This window comes from Triticum aestivum, chromosome 6B (genome assembly GCF_018294505.1).
Source record: "Triticum aestivum cultivar Chinese Spring chromosome 6B, IWGSC CS RefSeq v2.1, whole genome shotgun sequence".
Taxonomy (NCBI): Eukaryota; Viridiplantae; Streptophyta; class Magnoliopsida; order Poales; family Poaceae; genus Triticum; species Triticum aestivum.
The window spans coordinates 26,229,313-26,248,167 of NC_057810.1; the positions used below are offsets into that span (position 1 = coordinate 26,229,313).

An 18,855-nucleotide genomic window follows, 5' to 3' on the forward strand; every position below is an offset into this window, starting at 1 on the left:
GATCACTTGCCAGCCCCGCGCCGATGCGCAGGGGTGGGCACCTGATCCCTTTCAGGTCCCACCTCGACCCCACCGGCCACTACCAGTGAGGCGACAACCCTTGAGGCGGCCTCCTAGGCCCTAGAAATATCCGCCTGAGCCCTTTCATTTGCCCGGACAATGTCCAATAAAGAAGAAGGAGAACCGAAACTAGGATCACAAGAAATACCTACATCCTCTAAGATATGCAAAAGATGATCATTGGACTGCAACAGAAGGACTAGACGAACAGGGGAAGATGCAGGGATAAAAGGGGCAGGGGAGCATGGGGGAGTACCTGAGGGAGGCAGATCTCTGGCCGCAGCGCGCCGTGCCGCCCGATCAGCTACCTGCTCGCCGCTATTGGAGATGCCGCCGCTCTTGCGGGCAGTGGAAGCGGGAGAGCGCACCGGCGTGGGGCGGGCACGGCACGGGGAAGCCGCCGCAGACGAAGGACCCGATGCCGCACCCAGATCATCATCAAGCCTGCGGCAAAGCCCCTGCCGCAGACTGCATGGAATCACCAGAAGCCCTGCTGCGCGCGGAGAACTTTTTGACAGACGATTTCTTCTTTCTCGTGTACATGGGGCCGGTCGGGGGCAGATCTTCAATACCAGAGAGGGAAGGGGAGGCGGGGCAGGCTGGGAGGTTGGAGCACACATCAGAGAACGGAGTGCCCATTGCTCAACCAGAAGCCGCAACCCCCCCATCAGCGCCGTCCAGTGAGTCCTTGTTTCCACCCTCCACCGGGGCGTTCTCCTTGAGCAAGTCACGATCTTCAGGTGTTAATCCATCCCATTCCGACTAGGTGAAATGAGCAAATTGCCATGGAGAGAGTCATCCGGGAGGCCACCACCGTCCTTGTCCTTGTCGTCATTGCCTGAGGCTGGGTGAGGGGGTGGGGACGGGGGCGACGCCGGAGCCGCATCACCCTTGTCCCGAACCCTAAGACGGAAACCACCAGCAGAGGGGAAAACATCAACGGAGCCGCGAATGCAATGAGGATCAACGCACGAAACCCGCAGACGCACAGGGCCCAAGACAAGCAGAGACTCCGGATCGACCTCGATAGGTTTGCCAATGAGAACACCGAAAGCCATGATAAAGGCAACGGAACAAAGTGTAGGAGGGATGTCATCGACTAGGACCCATACACCAGTCAGCGAAAAGATAGCTTTCGAGCCATTGGAGGTTACCTTGACAGATACGACCAATTGGTTGAGGGGAAGAGTGAAACTATAACATGAAGAAATCATCCACAAACTTTCTTTGGAGGGGAACAAGGCAGGGAACTCAAACTCAGAAAGTTGGAGAATCTGCCAATCGCAACCACCATCATCCCATAGGCGGAGTTCGTCGAGAAGAACCTGGGGGGAGATAATCTTATCCTTGACAGTAATGATGCCAGAGTTCGAGAGAGCAGGAATGGGAACCACTAGAGGAACCTCACGGCCGAGAGCGAAAAAACAACAACCACGAAGACCAAGACCATAATGCACAAAGGCTGGGGGTTTGATGCGGTTTTGACAATCGACCTTAAGATGGATGTCCTCTCTGCAGATGAGACATAAGGGGGTGTTTTGACACCAAAGTGACCACGACGTTGGCATGCAAAATAGGTGAGGGTGGGGTTGTCCACGTGGGAAGGAGGAGGAACACGCGCCGGGCCGGGGGGAGGCGAAGGAAGAATACCATCACCAACAGATCCAGACGCAGAGCCAGAGACCCAGCCGCCGGAGGCGGGGCGGCGGTCTGGCACCCCAGAGGAGCCACGAGGCACGAACCGACTAGCCCCCCCCCCCAAGGAGCCGCCGGAACCCGCATTGGAGCCCCCGTCGAGGCCGCGGCACCACGCAGAGGAGGGGGCCACGGAGTCGGGCCAGCAGAGCCGGCCCTACTAGCCACGGCCGCCACCTCCCAAGGATCCGAAGCGCGCGACGCAGAACGACCCAGAGGCACAGAGGGACCAGCCGCCACCGAGCTAGAACCATGGGAAGGAGGACCGCCAGGCACAGCCGTAGCCCCCCCCCCCCCCCCCGCACCGGGCACGATCCGCCTGGAGCTTGGAGCGTCGCGCAGCCTCATACTCCAGATCAGCCTCCCCCTCTCGCCGCCGCTTTTGGCCAGACACGGCCTCGCTGTAGGACACGCGTGAGTGATCCATTGAGACAACCGCCGCGAATGAGAGAGAGAGAGAGAGAGAGGAGGAGGAGCAGATCTGGAGAAAACACAGATGGGGAAGCAGAGGTAGCACAGGTCAGAGGGAGAGGCTGGAAACCCTAGGAATGGGGGGAGCGAGCCCTTCCGCACCCATATATACCCCGACCGCGCCAGGCCAGGGCCGATGGGTTGGCCTGACAGGGGAGCGAGGGGATCGGCTTGGGCCACCTGAGGCCCAAGAGCCACAAGAGGAAGGGGGAAATCCGAAACACTGGCAAGGGGGAGAAGGGCCCCCAACCCAACAGGACCACCAGGCTGCACGGAAGCCCGAGACCCAGGAGCTGGCACCACCACGGAAGGCACCACTAGACCTAGGGTTACAGGCGACCCATCCGCCACCGACAAGGACACCAGCGAGCCCACGAATGGAGCCCTGGCGGGGGAAGTAGCCGGAGAGGAGGGGGAGAGAATGGGACCGACGCCGGTGCAAAACACCGACCAGGCCCAAGGATACCACGAGCAGGAGACGAAACAGGAGCGCGGCGGCGCCCGCGAGGCACGCGCGTCCAGCCATCCACGGCCAACGCAGCGGAGGCAGGATGACCGCGCCCGCCAGCCGCGAACTTACGACACCGACCCGGAGCCGAAACAACGGGCAGGCCGCACGGAGGTGCCGGTCGGGGAGGGGGAGGGGGGAATCGGAGTCAGAGTCCGAGGCCTCAGAGCCAAGAGCCCAGAATCTGTTGGCGGGGGGAGGATCTCGAAGGGCTGAGCGAGGAGAGGACGACGGTGAGAAGGCTGGGGACGAGCCCGCGCGGAAGCCGCACGGGGACGCCAGGGATGGGGAGGTGGAGGGGGGGGGAGCCCCACGCCGACACCGCCAGGGGGGGAGGGGGAGAGGGGAGAGAGGAGAGCCATGCACACCATTTGACAGTGCTTGGACGGGGGAAGCTCGTTGTTCTTGCACCCTGCGTGTTTGATAAAATGCCTTTAAGAGGACAGCAACAATGCTGTTCACTCATTTCGTAATAAATATTGTCAAAATGGTTGTTTGGATGTCCGGATGATACCGTACATTTATTTATAGTCTCCATGATAAAGCTGACTGGGGGATGCTTACTGAAAATTTTATTTACAAATTAGATTTAACTCATGGATTTGAATTAGTTGTAATCGCTTTATATAAACTTCAGATAAAGAAAGAAGGCAAAACTTCACTGGACATTGGTCTATTTTTACAACTCTCTGAGCCATTCACTTAAATGTAAAATTTAACTTCATATTGCTCTAAGTCTTATACTAGTTAGCATAAAATTCTTTTAACTAGGTGGCTACAAGCGCAACCACCAGGTCATTGCAGAAGGCATGTCAGACAACTAGTGCAGTCGACCTTCTCTCGGCAGAATAAAATCCCTGGGTCGGACTCCTTCTAACAGAGAACAGTTTGTACAAACCATAGTCCAGCAAAAGAGGGAAGGTACAATCTGTTCATATTGCATCTATCCTCACCTGAGATAATTGCTACTGCTTGAAAAACGTTCTTATATTATGGGATGGAAGGAGTAGTAGGTTTCAATATTGTACTCATCAAATCTTCACAATTAAGCTTAATTTTTTTTTGTATTCATCACAGCAGTGCTCAGACTGTTTATGGAAACATTCAAGGCAGTTGCTGGTGTATTTGCAGACATCAATGCATGTCGGGATTTTTTTGGCTGGGTCACGCCATGCATCCTAGTGGCCCGACATCAGCTGCTGGGTGAAGGCAATGCAGCTATGCAACACCAGATTCTGGCTGAAAGGGAGCAATTTCGTCATTTGGAAAATGACATTTGGAAGCTCCAGACAACTATGCCCAAGATGCTTGACCTTATTGAGCGCGTTGAATGGCAGAGCCATAAGAAACCAGCAGCCGAGCTTCTCCCGCAGTAGTATTGTGAACGGGTTGGTGGGGGAGCAGCTCGAGCGCCATAGGTGGGGTGGCTACCTGAGCGCTTGGGGCTTGTCATCCTTGTGGTGGCAGGCAAGGTTGGTCTTCGGGTGCTGGGGCGGCGTCGACTCTGTGACGAGTGGCGTCCGTTGGTGCTGGCCATCACCCATGGCCGTGTGGACGGCATGGGTTGCTCGGCTTGCGTGGCGCGCAGCGACAGGTTCTTCTCGCCGGACCTGGCGTCTGATCTGAAGAAACTCAACCCCACCTCCGGGCAACCTGTCTTGTCCCATCTGGTTCCTTGCCGACAGGGGTAGTTGGGGTGGGTGTGAGACCGGGGGAAAGCCTTGACCGGCGAGTTGGTCACAGCGATGTCGACGCCGCTGGTGCCTATCCCCTCCATGGAAGCTTTGTCGAGGTCCTTTACGCCCACCCATTCCCTTCCTTTCGGATGAAAATCCTAGTCCCCTGTTTTGGGCGACGGTGGCACTCCATGTCACTCCCCTTCTTGAAGGCGTCGCTTGGGGACTGCGAGGAGGCCTGTTGCTGTATGTGGTTGGTGGTGGTGCTATGGTTCTCTTCGTTCGCGTCTACGTTCAACTGCTCTTGTCTTGCCATGTGATTGTTCCATGTGCGGCAGTAGTATTCTTGGAATGACCTATGGTTGTTGTTTCCCAATCCTTTTCTGTTGTCAGCCTGATCCTCTTTGGTTATCCATGTTCTCGGGGGAACCACTCCGCCTGCTGTCGGTGCGGCGCCCTTCGATCCTGGGCGAGAGGGTAGGGGCCCTCTACAGAGGTGGAGACGGATGACTTGGAGATCTTGCTTGGCCTCTGAGAGTGGATAGCGGCACATTTCCGGTGGTAGTTCTAGACATTTGCTTCCTCCCTGGTGGCGGTCATGTTGGTAGACAATGGCATCGGCGCTGCAAGCTGTGCTTCATTTTCCTTCGGCTGGTGTGCTTGTTTTGCTGCTGCCTGTGAGCTGTTGTAGCAGCACTTTGTATCTGCCGTTTTTTTTTTCTTGGTTGTGGTTTATTCGATGTAACTCCTGGCCGGTTGATGGCTTTGTTAATTCAAAGCCGGGCTCTTCTTGAGCCTTCGTTCCAAAAAGCTTCTCCCGCACATCAAAGATGTAGTTTATGATGCTGAGGACTTTCTTGATGAGTTCAAATATTATGCACTCAAGCTGAAGCTTGAGGAGAGCAAGAATTCAGGTGAAGAACACATGCATGCTGCCTTTCAGGAGTTTTTCATAAGTGTCAATAATTGTGACCACTTCAACAAAGTGAAGGAAATCCAGGGTAACCTAGATCACGTCTATCACCAGTCGAAGGATTTGAGATTGCATAAAGCACCATTGAAGTTTGACAAATCAACCAGGCCAGACACAAGTACTTTTTCTGAGGTGCCACAAGTATTTGGTCGTGAACAAGAACTGAAGCACTTGGTGAAAATGCTAGGAGTACACCCTAGCAAGAGAGGGAGGACTGACGGTGCAGCAAGCTCAAATGAGTTGTGTGTGCTTCCCATATTTGGTATGGGGGGTGTTGGAAAAACAACTATTGCACAACAAATCTGCAATGATGCAAAAGTGAAGGAGCACTTTGACTGCATTATGTGGGCATGTGTTTCTGATGATTTTAACATAAAGAGGTTAACTAAAGAGATTCTGGAGCAAATGGAACAAGATACAACATCTGATAATCTGAATTATCTTATGAGAAAACTGGCTAGTTGTGTGGAATCGAAAAAGTTCTTACTTATCCTTGATGACATGTGGGGTGATACCATGAGAGATGGTGGGATGGAGTGGGAGAAATTTTGCGTACCTTTGAGAAAGGCTCTTCAAGGAAGTATGATTTTGGTCACCACTAGATTTATAGAGGTTGCTAATCTAGTTAGCACTGGCATGAAGAGCTACGAGTTGGAGGGTTTACAAGATGTTGTTTTTTGGGAGTTCTTCAAATTATGTGCATTTGGATCCAATAGGACCTGCAATGACCTAGAGTTGGAGCGCATTGGTGAAAAAATGCTTCCAAAGTTGAAGGGTTCTCCTTTGGCTGCAAAAACTCTTGGACGCTTGTTGCAAAGGGACCTAAGTAGAGCACATTGGGAATCTATATTAACAAGTGAGTTGTGGATGTTAGAACAAGATGTGACTGACATTTTGCCAGCCCTTCGACTGAGTTATATGTACCTACCACCATTATTGAAGAGATCAATTTGTGCACTGTATCCCAAGGATCACAAATTTGATAAGGAGTTTTTAGTCGACATTTGGATAGCACAAGGGCATGTGGAACTTCAAGATGCATCATTAGCTTTTGACGAGCTTGTAAAAGGGTCATTCTTTCAGAGATCAGCCAAGTCAAATTTTCAGTATGTAATTCATGACTTGATGCACGATACAGCACAACTTGTCTCGAAGGATGAATGTTTCATCATAAAACATTCAAGTGATCTTGATAAAATCCCTTCAACTGTTCGTCATCTGTCAGTATTCACTAACGAAAATATTGGCTGTTCTGAATTGAAGAGGTTATGCAACAAGAAAAAATTGTGTTCATTGGTATGCAATGAATCATACAGCCGCGCAAAAGATTTTGCTCCCGTCATTGACTGTTGGTTCAAGGAACTCCCAAGAATCCGTGTACTGAGTTTTAGGTTGTCTAGAGTAAGCCAGTTACCTGAGAGTATGGGGAACTCAAAGCATCTGCGATACCTTCGTTTACTCGGAAGTCATACTTTCAGAACCCTTCCTTCATCGGTTTGTCATCTATACCTTCTCAAAACTGTAGAAGCTAAGGATTGTGTGTTCCAAAGTTTCCCTGAAGACTTCAGTGATGCCATGAGCTTACAAAAAATTAAATCAAAGGGCTTTAATTATGACAAGGATCACTCTAATGCACTCTGTATACAATGGACTGGTGATCAGGCGATACACATGATGGAGAACCAGATTGAAGCACTGCCTCACTGGAATCTAAAAAATTTGAGAATACAAGATTATGGAGGTGAATCTTGTCCTAGCTGGCTCCATCCTAACCTCCTGCCAAGGTTAAGTTCTCTGGAATTGAGTTATTGTAAGAACATTCAGAGTGTATCATTTTTTGGGCCGTACATTTGTGATACAGATCAGGAAGACAACCTTCGCTGTCTTGAAGTTTTGGACATCAGAGGTTGTCCTCAAATCAATTGGCAAAGTTTTGTGGCCTTCACCCCTTCTCTTAGAAAGATTATCCTTCATGACTTCGGGTATTTCACGGATCACTTTGTGAGCTGCTTCCACGACCTCACTGTCCTCACCGAATGGAAAATGTCGACCAAATGGTTAACATCCATTCCCCTGCAAGTCTGGAGTAGCAATTTTCCAGCCCTTGAGAAACTGTATATTGTTGATTGTGCCTCTCTTATGTCAGTTGGGGTCACTGACGCAAGCAGCAGCAGGAGTGTTGGAGCATTCTCATCCCTTATTGTTCTATATATTAGCGGCTGCAGGAAATTGTTGAGCCTTGATGAATTCCTAACACCTGCTTATCTACCTGCTGCAAAGGAAATTTGGGTGACATGGTGTAATGAATTGACGTCCCTGCCAGTTGATAGGATCCACCATTTTACTTCTTTGCAGAGGCTCGTTATTGCAAATTGTCCAAAGTTAAATACACCGATGGTACTAAGATTACCATCCTCCCTTAAGCATTTCAGTTTGGAGTCATGTCTGGGCATAGAGTGCATCGATATTCGCCAGCAAGGGAGTACTCCAGCTCTGGAGGAATTGAAATTAACACACTGTTCAACCCTCAGATCCGTTGGCGGTTCAATAGCAGTTGCTCAAGTAGAGTCTGTGTATATTCTTCATTGCCCAGAGCTGGTAGATGTAAGACAGCCTCTTCGACAAGGAAACTGGTATGTATTATGTCACCAGAGTATGGTTGCATTATGCATTAGCATTTTTTTTCCTCTCAAAGTATATACGTGGCCAGCTATATGTTGATATCTTCACGTCTTTTTTTTGCGAAATGAAGCTCAGTATATCCTAACTTGAAACTAATTAAATTAACCTTTTTTTATAAACTCTAGAGTCTTTCTTTTTAGCCAGATCCACACATTGGAAAGTGTTCTACCGTTGCTGGATTTATGTTAAACATTTCATGTTGCAACAGCAATCAAGACCCAAGTTGCTTTGCCAATTTTTGGCAATGAGCCAAGCAGGCCCTCATATAATCCAATATGATTAGGGAGTTTTCTATTGTTAGGAGATATAAGTATTGATAAGAAAAGACGAGTGTAACTAGTATATGCTCAAATAGCGAATGAACAAAAATGGAAAATGATATAACTTAACCATATCCATGAAGGGCCCAGATTTTTTGGACAAGCAAGCAATATGTTAATTAATCGATAGCTCATCAAGAACCATTAGCCTTTCGTGCAAACTATCAAGAAATTTGCATTTTATAATTAAGTATTAGATTAACCACCAAAGAACCATCACTGTATGAAATGGAAAAAAGAGAGAGTGGCAACATCCATGATGGCTGCCTCCTCAGTAACGGTGATCATCCCCACGTTACTGCTCATCGGCTGTAGTTGGTCGGCCGAAGCCACTGGTGAGTCTGCATCAAAACATTATCAAGTGGAAATGAATGAATAGGCATAAAAAGTAAAGAAAAACTTCTACTCCTTCTGTTCACTTTTATAAGACGTTTTAGACAGTTCAGACAGAGCCCAAAACAGTTCAAGGTCAGCTGTCTAAAACTTCTTACAAAAGAGAACGGAGGGAGTACCATTTATTAAAAGATATCTGTAGCAATTTATAATTAAGTTCAATCTGATGGCTTGTATCTTCATGATGTTTAATGCGCCTGCTACATTAGCAGTAAGTTGTACAATAGAGAAGGATGGCAGAGGTTCATGATTTTTAAGTATACTATATCTCCTCTTCCTATCAGACTTTTGGAATAGTTGGTTGATAGGAATATATAACATGGTATCAGACTTAAGGTCTTGAGTTCAACTCTCAGTCCACGCATTAGAGCTGCATGTGTTGCATTGATAAAAATGGAAAACAATTAACATCCTTTTCAACAAGGCAGCAGATTTTCTTTCCCTCAATCATTGTAGTTACTTCACTAGGTTTTACTCCACGAGCACTCATGAGGTTCAGTTCAGTGCTTGGCATATTCCCTCAAAATATCCTTTAATTTAGTACTCCCTCTGTAAACTAATATAAGAACGTTTAGATTACTACTTTAGTCATCTAAACGCTGTTATATTAGTTTACAGAGGGAGTACTAAATGTTGAGTACGCCATGCTATCAAGTTCCATTACTCGTTTGAGAGAAGTTCGAGTACTCAAATAGCTAGGTTCCTGATTTGTTTTAGTTCAGTTTTCCACAAGGGATACAACTTATTTCTCAAAGCAAGTCTGGACAATCAATGTTAGATTCAGTTAAAGGATGAACAATATTAATTAACTTTTCTTTCAATAATCTACCATCTAGAAAAGACATTTGATGGATTTTATGACTGTATTTAATATACAGGGGGGGTCTGATATGATTCAAATTAAGGAGGATAGGTCTTTTCATCTTCCGCAAGTCACGACAGGTGCAATGGTGTGTCATCTCTGCATATTACAGTCCTTGGAGCATTGCATTGAAAGTATAAAGTTGTCTGGGTGATAAGTCAAACAGTACAATGCACTTTACTCTTCTCAACAATCCTGCTACCATGGTGCGGACATCGGTACAAGTAATTAGGAGCAGCCTCCTGCTCTTTGATGTTTGACAGACTCATTTTCCCCTTGCAAATCATACCCTTTTGGATTCCATCTGTCCGCTGAAGCTTGTTTTGGCGAAAAGGCTCCACTTTCTGTTCCGAGTATGTTCAAAAAATGTGTGGCTCGGAACTTTGAACTTTTTTTAGAAACAACTTTGTACTTGTTTGAGTGAATATATTTTCTAGTATTTTAATCTCTTATCTATTTCTTATCCCATTATCATGGAAATGCATTTGCACACTTAATTTTATCTTTGAAATAACTCACGAGGCAGATGAAAATTGCAATGCCATGGTGATTTACCAGGTTTTATGTGCGAACGTTACCTAAACCTGGTTTCTAATTAGTAAAATTTGGGGACTAGGATGATAGTAATCTTCTATCTATCTATCTTCTTCTATTATATGCTTATTAAAACGATAGAAAACAAACGGTTAAGATTCATCTGTACAAAGTTAAGATATTGAACGGTTGAGATTTGTTAAATAGGGCCGTGAAGGATCGCTAGGGGCTAGATTGGGTGCCGTCCGGCTGTAATAAAGGAAGAAAGTCCAGCTTAAAAAAAGCTGTCCGACTGCATGTAGGAGTTGTAGATGTTCTAAAAGAGCTGGTCGTCCACGTCTTCATGTAGGAGTTTTAGATTTTGTAAAAGAGTTGGTCCACGTGTTCCACTCAAACAAGTCCGTGACAATGAGGCGAATATATCTGTTTTTCGATAAATGACTAAGGGCATGCCCAACGCTCCACTTTGGACGGATGCCCCAGCTCTATACGTCACTCCCGATTGTCCAGCTCAGCTCAACTAGTAGCCTGCAGACCAAGACGGGATCCTGCAGAGGAGGTAGTCTCTTGGCTGACAAAAGTAGGAGAGAGTTGGGAAAAGGGAGAGAGATGAAGCGATCCAGCCCTCCACGTTCACTGAAGTACAGGAAAAAGAGGATGTATATGTCATGCATTGGTTTGATGGGGCAGCTTCATGCATTGAGGGTTTGACAAACTAAATAATGCCCCATCCATCTTTACTCACGTGGAAGAGGTGAAGCATTAGGAAGGTGATGCTTCCATTGTACATGCCCTAATACCCAGCCACAATTATATAAAAAGTAAGGGGCAGCTGCAAATACCTGCAGTAGGATGGAAACATAAAAAAAGCAAGAACTTTATACAGACTCAACTCCACGGGAACTCGCCACATCAATTTGAACAAAGGCATCCAGCCGGCTATACATGCATGTGTGATACTATCAAACATGACGTGCAAGGAAAAAAGAAAGGGAGATACAAATGTGTCATGGGCCGGTTTATACAACTGTAACGTGATCAAACTGAGAGATACGAGAACTGTCAGACGTACGTACGTGCACATGCCAACCCACCCGCAAGGACTCGGCTGAAATCACTATTATGACCTTTTCAGCAATCTTTGCCACAAAGTGAACTCGACATGAAAGTATTTCACGATCTGACCCTTTTAGCAACGCCACAGACCGTGGCGTTTCTTCTCCATATAAAAACGCCGAGCTAGCTAGCGTTTCAAATCCACATTCAAACTCCGGAGTAGCTAGCGTTTCCAATCCACATAGAAACACCAAGCAAGTGGGCGTTGCTGCCTTGGCCAGAAACGCCATAGGGCTTGGCGTTTAGGCCCTGGGTTTAGGAGCAGCTTTTTTACTTTGGCAACGGGGAAGCGAATGGGCTGGGTGCCAGCGCAGAAACGCCAAAGCCCTTGGCGTTGCTTACCTGGTCCGCAACGCGAGCAACCTGGGCGTTTCTCCTTTGGGCAGGAACGCTAGCTAGCTCGGCGTTTCTCCTTTGGGCAGGAACACTAGCTAGCTCGGCGTTTTTATTTGGGGAAGAAACGCTGCGGGCTGTGGCGTTGCTAAAAAAATCAGATCGTGAAATACTTTCATGTCGAGTTCACTTTGTGACAAAGTTTGTTGATAGGGTCAGAATAGTGATTTCGGCCCAAGGACTCAAGCCAACCAGTATAACACAGGCCGTCCGTTGCAAAAGTTATATAACACAGGCCATCAGTTTTTCTGATGGGATTCACTGGACCAACATACTTACGTACCAATCAAATATTATTTTTGACTGGAGTAAAAATGATAAATTAGTTCAAAACAAAGACAAAATTCTAGAAAAACATTAGAATATAGAACTATATATATATCAACCACGTGGGAAAATATTCTCTACTTTTGCTTTTAGATAAAAACATACTGATGAATACATGTCATTTGCATTTTTATTTGTATATAGTCTAAATGAAGCCAATAATGTATTAGATCTCATAATGAATTTATACAAAAATAATAGTTTGGATTTAAAAAATATATATGCTCTATACTCTATAACACCAGCCAGCGATGCAGTGACCTACTCGGTTGCTGATGCAGTGAACTAGCAACGCCATGTCGGTTTGCAACCTTGACAACCACTCCATCTATATGTATTATATTCCTGTGAAAATACTTGGTCGTTTGGAAACATATGGTAATTGATTTATCATTAGTTTTTGAATGCTTGGTCGTGACAATCACCTGAAGCCATAACCAGAAGTCTCCATCGCCTAATACTAACGGTCGGTCGCACCAACAAACGGTCGGTCGGACCCGTGTCTCATCGAAGGGACACGCATCGGCTTGGTCTGACATGTACGACCAGTTACATCACTGACTTGTGCGACCACATTTGAGTAGTAGTACTTAAAATTTATGTTCCACTAAACTCATCTGGAGCCGTTTCGTGCCTCGAAACCAAAACCATCAATTAATCGTTAGCTTGTTCCCATCTCATTCCAAAGTACTGCCATGCTATAATTAAGTGCAAACCTGCTCACACCTACTACCTCCATTCTGGTTTATTAGTCTTCTTTGTAATTTGTGCTAATTTTTTTTACCAATGATTTAACAGATGAATGTTAGTGCATGTTAATAAATTATATAGTTGGATTCGTATTTGAACATAATTTTTAATTATATAATATTTTACGACATGCATGAATATTTTGTTAGTGAAATTTATGGTCAAACTTTGGCACAGATTACATTGGAGACCAATAAACCAGGACACAGGTAGTAGTATGTATCAAACCTGAACGGGTTCCCACTATGCAGGTTTTAGTACTAGTGCTAGTACTAGGTTATAAAAAGGGGAACTACCTAGCCGAAAATTACTCTACCTTCCTCCTTGAGGGAGTCCTGGACTAGGGGGTGTCCGGACAACCGGACTATCATCGTCAGCTGGACTCCAAGACTATGAAGATACAAGATTGAAGACTTCGTCCCATGTCCGGATGGGACTTTCCTTGGCGTGGAAGGCAAGCTTGGCGATACGGATATGTAGATCTCCTACCATTGTAATCGACTCTGTGTAACCCTAGCCCTCTCCGGTGTCTATATAAACCGGAGGGTTTTAGTCCGTAGGACGAACAACCATTACAACAATCATACCATAGGCTAGCTTCTAGGGTTTAGCCTCCTTGATCTCGTGGTAGATCCACTCTTGTACTACCCATATCATCAATATCAATCAAGAAGGAGTAGGGTTTTACCTCCATCGAGAGGGCCCGAACCTGGGTAAAAACATCGTGTCCCCTGTCTCCTGTTACCATCCGCCTAGACGCACAGTTCGGGACCCCCTACTCGAGATCCGCCGGTTTTGACACCGACATTGGTGCTTTCATTGAGAGTTCCTCTGTGTCGTCACTGATAGGCTTGATGGCTTCTTCAATCAACAACAACGCCGTCCAGGGTGAGACTTTTCTCCCCGGATAGATTTTCGTGTTCGGCGGCTTCGCACTGCGGGCCAATTCACTTGGCCATCTGGAGCAGATCGAAAGCTACGCCCCTGGCCATCAGGTCAGGTTTGGAAGCCTAAACTTCACGGCTGACATCCGTGGGGACTTGATCTTCGATGGAGTCAAGCCACAGCCGAGCGTGCCGCACTGTCACGATGGGCATGATCTAGCTCTGCCGCTGGACAGTACCCTGGAGGCCGCACATAAGTCCGCTCTGACCCATAGTTCGGAGCCGACCGCGCAGATCGAGGACAGGTGGCTGGACACCGCCTCGGGAGCTGCAACTTCCACAACGATGGAGCCGAATACTGACCTTGTCCCTTATAAAGCTCGTGACTCCGAGGCGCCGGACTCCTTGTCGGACTCCGAACCTCCTACGCCCCCGCCAATCGAATCCGATTGGGCGCCGATCATGGAGTTCACCGCTGCGGACATCTTTCAGCACTCACCCTTTGGCGACATCCTGAATTCGCTAAAGTATCTCTCTTATCAGAAGAGCCCTGGCCGGACTGCGGCTAGGATGGCTGGGATGCGGACGACGAAGAAATTCAAAGCCCAGCCACCACCCACTTTGTAGCCACTATCGACGATCTAACTGACATGCTAGACTACGACTCCGAAGACATCGACGGTATGGATGACGATGCCGGAGATTACCAAAAACCAGCGCCTACCGAGCACTGGAAGGCCACCCCAACCCATGATGTATATATGGTGGACACCCCAAAAGGAAGCGATAACGAGGGACAACGGGACGCGGCAAAGGATAATTCCGCCGACAAACAACAGAAACGGCGACCCAGACGCCGCCCTAATTCCCGCCTCGACAAAAACAGCACTCCTAATGACCCAGCAATAGAGCAGGGCAAACCAGTGGACGACGAACATGCAACCAAGCAACCATCCGAGTAGGACGAATCGGATAATCAACCCATGCCCGGCGAAAACAACAGTCCAGACCTCACGCCGGACACACCACCGGAGCATAAGAACCTCGCCACTGCAAGAAGTCTGAAAAAAGGAAAAACGAAAGCTCAAAACAGCGGAAGACACACTCAGAATGAGGTGGAGCAAAGTACTCAAGACCGCGGACAAATATGGCAATAGCCACCAAACAAAGAGCTACCCGAAGCGCAAGCTGCTACCAGAATTCGACGAGGAGGCCATAGAGCCCCCACAGTCAAAAAGCAACGAGGCCGCCTGGCCGGATAGACGACCAGATGACAGGCCAAAAGCGACAAGCGGCGCCGCACACAAGACGACACACGATCCTCACAAAACAGATGGCCCGGTCAGGTCCATTTATGGGCCAAAAAAGAGGGCCCCAGAAAGCAACACAACACGCCGCATGCTTGAAGATAACAGCACGCCTAAATACAGGGGCGCCGCACACCCACTATGTTTCACCGATGAGGTGCTGGATCATGAATTTCCAGCGGGATTTAAACCCGTAAATATAGAGGCATACGACGGAACAACATACCCCGAAGTCTGGATTGAGGATTACATACTGCACATACACATGGCTAGAGGAGATGATCTCCACGCCATAAAATACCTACCCCTCAAGCTCAAAGGGCCAGCTCGGCATTGGCTCAAAAGCCTCCCAGAAAATACTGTTGGAAGTTGGGAAGAGCTCGAGGATGCGTTTAGAGCAAATTTTCAAGGGACCTATGTCCGACCTCCGGATGCAGACGATTTAAGTCACATAACTCAACAGCCCGGAGAGTCAGCGCGCAAATTCTGGAACAGGTTTCTTACCAAAAAGAACCAAATAGTCGACTGTCCGGACGCCGAAGCCTTAGCAGCTTTTAAACATAATGTCCGAGACGAATGGCTCGCTAGACACCTCGGCCAAGAGAAGCCGAGAACTATGGTCGCACTAACAAGCCTCATGACCCGCTTTTGCGCAGGGGAGGACAGCTGGCTAGCAAGATGCAGCACCAGCGACCCGAGTACATCCGAGATCAGAGATGGAAACGGAAAATCACAGCGCAGAAAGGACCAGCGATGAAATAAAGAAAAAAGCCCAAAGAATACGGCGGTCAACGCCGGATTCAAAAGCTCACGGCCGAACAACAAAGCACTGCCTCTTAAGGACAACAGTGAAGAGCTATCCAATTTAAACAAAATTTTGGATCGGATATGTCAAATCCACAGCACCTCCGGAAGGCCTGCAAACGATACCCACCGAGATTGTTGGGTCTTCAAACAGTCCAGCCGACTCAACGCCGAACACAAGGGGCTCGACGCGCCAAGCGAGGATGATGACGAACCCCACCAGCAGAGCGCCGGAAAACAGAAGACTTTCCCACAAGAAGTCAAAACAGTAAACTCACTTCATGTGATAACACAAAACAACAATGCGGCACCCGCCAAAGTAGGTGTCGCACGGTCCACCCCAGCGGAACCCCGAGATTGGATGTCAAAACCAATTACTTTCGACCACCTGGACTATTCCAGAAGCATTCGAAACGCAGGATGGACTGCTCTGATATTGGATCCTATAATCGACAGACTACAATTTACACAAGTCCTGATGGACGGCGGCAGTGATTTAAACCTGCTATATCCGAACACAATCCGCAAGTTGGGGATAGACCTTACTAAAATTCGACATAGCCGCACTTCCTTCAAAGGAGTAACGCCAGGCCCCTACGCCAAGTGCACGGGCTCCTTACTACTAGAAGTTGTGTTCGGGTCACCCGACAACTTCCGACGCGAAAAGCTAATCTTTCACGTTGCCCCATTCAAAAGTAGCCATCAAGCACTATTGGGACGTGAAGCTTTTGTCCGCTTTAATGCAATACCACACTACGCGTCTCTTACACTTAAAATGTCCGGTCCATGCGGCATCATCTCATTAAAAGGTAGTTCAAGACCCCGGACACGGCTAGACGAGTCCGGCATAAAATAAGCTAGGGACTCCCTAGCCGCACACCCCTTTACAAGGGGCTGTGCGTATGAGCTAGTATAGGCTCAGCTTCATTCATTCATTCATATTTCGATTTTTAATTCATTTTTTGCACAATTACTTTTCAAACTAAGTTCCTCTCTTTTACAGATGAACAACGTGTTACACCCGTCCAGGATACAGCACAACGGAGACACAAGCGCAAACGTGCAGTAGGGACCCATGCAAGGATTCTTTTCAGATTAAGACCCAGCGTAAACCTTTTTTACTGTCTCTTGTTGCTATATATCCCCTGGTTTTTCATTATAAACCAGAGAGGAGACTGACGTTTTGGCATCGGCCGCGTCAGAGGACCTTGCGTGTACCTGGACACTAGGTGCTTAGGGCATTGTTCTGCCCGCTATCATAAAGACCGAATACCTTAGGGAGTGTTCGGCGTCTCGAGTTAGGCCTTATATGCATCAGCTCTGAATCATGTCTTTGGTCAAATGTTGGGTTTGCCCGGCTCCTGTGTTTTGCTGCCTTACGTTCCGTATCATCGGCTAATGCGGCACCAGGAGAACTACTGCTATTGTGCCCCGGTTCGGCCGGGCGAGCACCTCAGTAGAGAAAGCCGAAAACTGACTGTCATGATACAGCGAGAGACTGGTCAACCACTCGATCGACTATCGGAATGTTTAGAATTCCTCCGCTTTGACGACGGACCGTTTCCCGGTTAGGCACATACGCGCCCCGAATTTGGAGAGCGCGGTGCCCCTAGGGGCTATATCGTAGCCCCTCCCTCGAACTCCTATGGCTAAGTGAAAGTGATAAAGCATTATAGTCCGGTTGCCTCGTTTGCTATGCTACCACCTCCTTCACAGGACCAAGACGTCGGATTAAGTGTGAAAATGCGCTATTTTTGCGAACACCCCCGCACCTTGTGCGTGGGGGCTGAAGCCGACGACTGCCATCTTTCAGGTTATACACACGTATACATAAACGACCGCACAGGAGATATTTCAATACTTGAACGCACGAGTACCAAAAAGCGCTGAAATCATAAACATCGTTTTACAAACCAAAATGTTCACTTGAACATGACATTTTTTGAGCACTGCGACTCTATTACACGAGGACCATGCAGAACTTCCCCAAAATAGTGCTCAACGGGTAACCGGCTCTCGTCCGAACCCTGGGTCACAACAGCGGTGGCATCCATCTCTGTCCAATGTGTCTTCACACGGGCGAGGGTCATCCGTGCACCTTCTATGCAAGCCGACCGCTTCATCGCCTTGATATGCAGCACTGCCCCAAGGAATTGCTGCAATAAGTCAAAATAACTCTTCGGCTTGGGCCTATCCGGCCAGACATGAGCCACGATATCCTTCATGGCAAGTCCGGACAATCTATTCAGTTCAGCCCACTCGGCCAGCCGATCGGTCAGCGGAAGTGAACGCTCCGGACTATGGAATTGAGACCAAAACAACTCTTCCGTCTTGTGATCCTTCTGACTTCGGAAGTGCACAACGGCATCTGCCGCACTCGCCGCTAAGTCCATATAAGGATCCTTCGGACCCCACAGCTGGCCAAGCTGAGCATACTTTGGATCTATAAACCTTCGGCGCAGCAGAAAGGGCTTGCCAGCCACAATGTCTCCGGCCTGGCGCAGCTCCTCCTTTATAGCCCGCATTGCAGAACGGGCATCCTTGGCTTCGGCGATGGCCTTCCTCAGGTCTTCTTGCTCCACTAGGCATTCCCTTTCAAGAACATCATTGCGGTCGGTAGCATCTTTCAACTTCACGGCCATTTCGGCCATCTCCTCCCTGCTTCGGCAGTGTGCAGCCCTTTCGGCTTCTAGCTCTTCGGCCGCCCTCGAGGCAGCCGTATCACTCCTTCTGGCTTGCTCCTTGGCTTGAGCAAGTTCTGCCCGAAGGCTCTCCACAGCAGCGGCACCATCTGCATTGAACACACATGCTGTAAGGAGTGGGCTTCGGCTCCCTTACTAGGTGACCACGGAGAAAAAACCTACCTTGTGACTCGTCAAGTCGTTTATTGACCAGCGCGATGTCCGCATCCGCAACGTCGAGCTGCCGCTTTAGTTAGGCAACTCCAACTGTCCGGCTAGCCACCGAACTATCCGCCACCTGCTTAGGAAAGGCGTAAATCAATACCTAGGATTTTGATCCTCGGCACGCTGTCGTTCTCGACACCCTACCGAGTCTCAGGGGCTACTATCTATAAAGGGCGCATTTTATGTATAAAACT

At 48.1% G+C, this 18,855-nt stretch overlaps 1 protein-coding gene across 1 annotated transcript in view; it reads left to right on the plus strand.

Moving 5' to 3' along the window:
- The first annotated feature begins 304 nt into the window (after positions 1-304).
- The window catches only part of LOC123138674 (disease resistance protein RGA2-like), a 65,404-nt gene continuing 46,853 nt past the window's right edge, over positions 305-18,855 (plus strand). Inside the window, exons 1-4 of the mRNA XM_044558608.1 lie at positions 305-740; positions 3,812-4,106; positions 5,206-6,477; positions 6,628-8,016. Coding sequence (XP_044414543.1) covers positions 305-740; positions 3,812-4,106; positions 5,206-6,477; positions 6,628-8,016 — 3,392 coding nt within the window. The remainder of the gene's footprint in view (positions 741-3,811; positions 4,107-5,205; positions 6,478-6,627; positions 8,017-18,855) is intronic.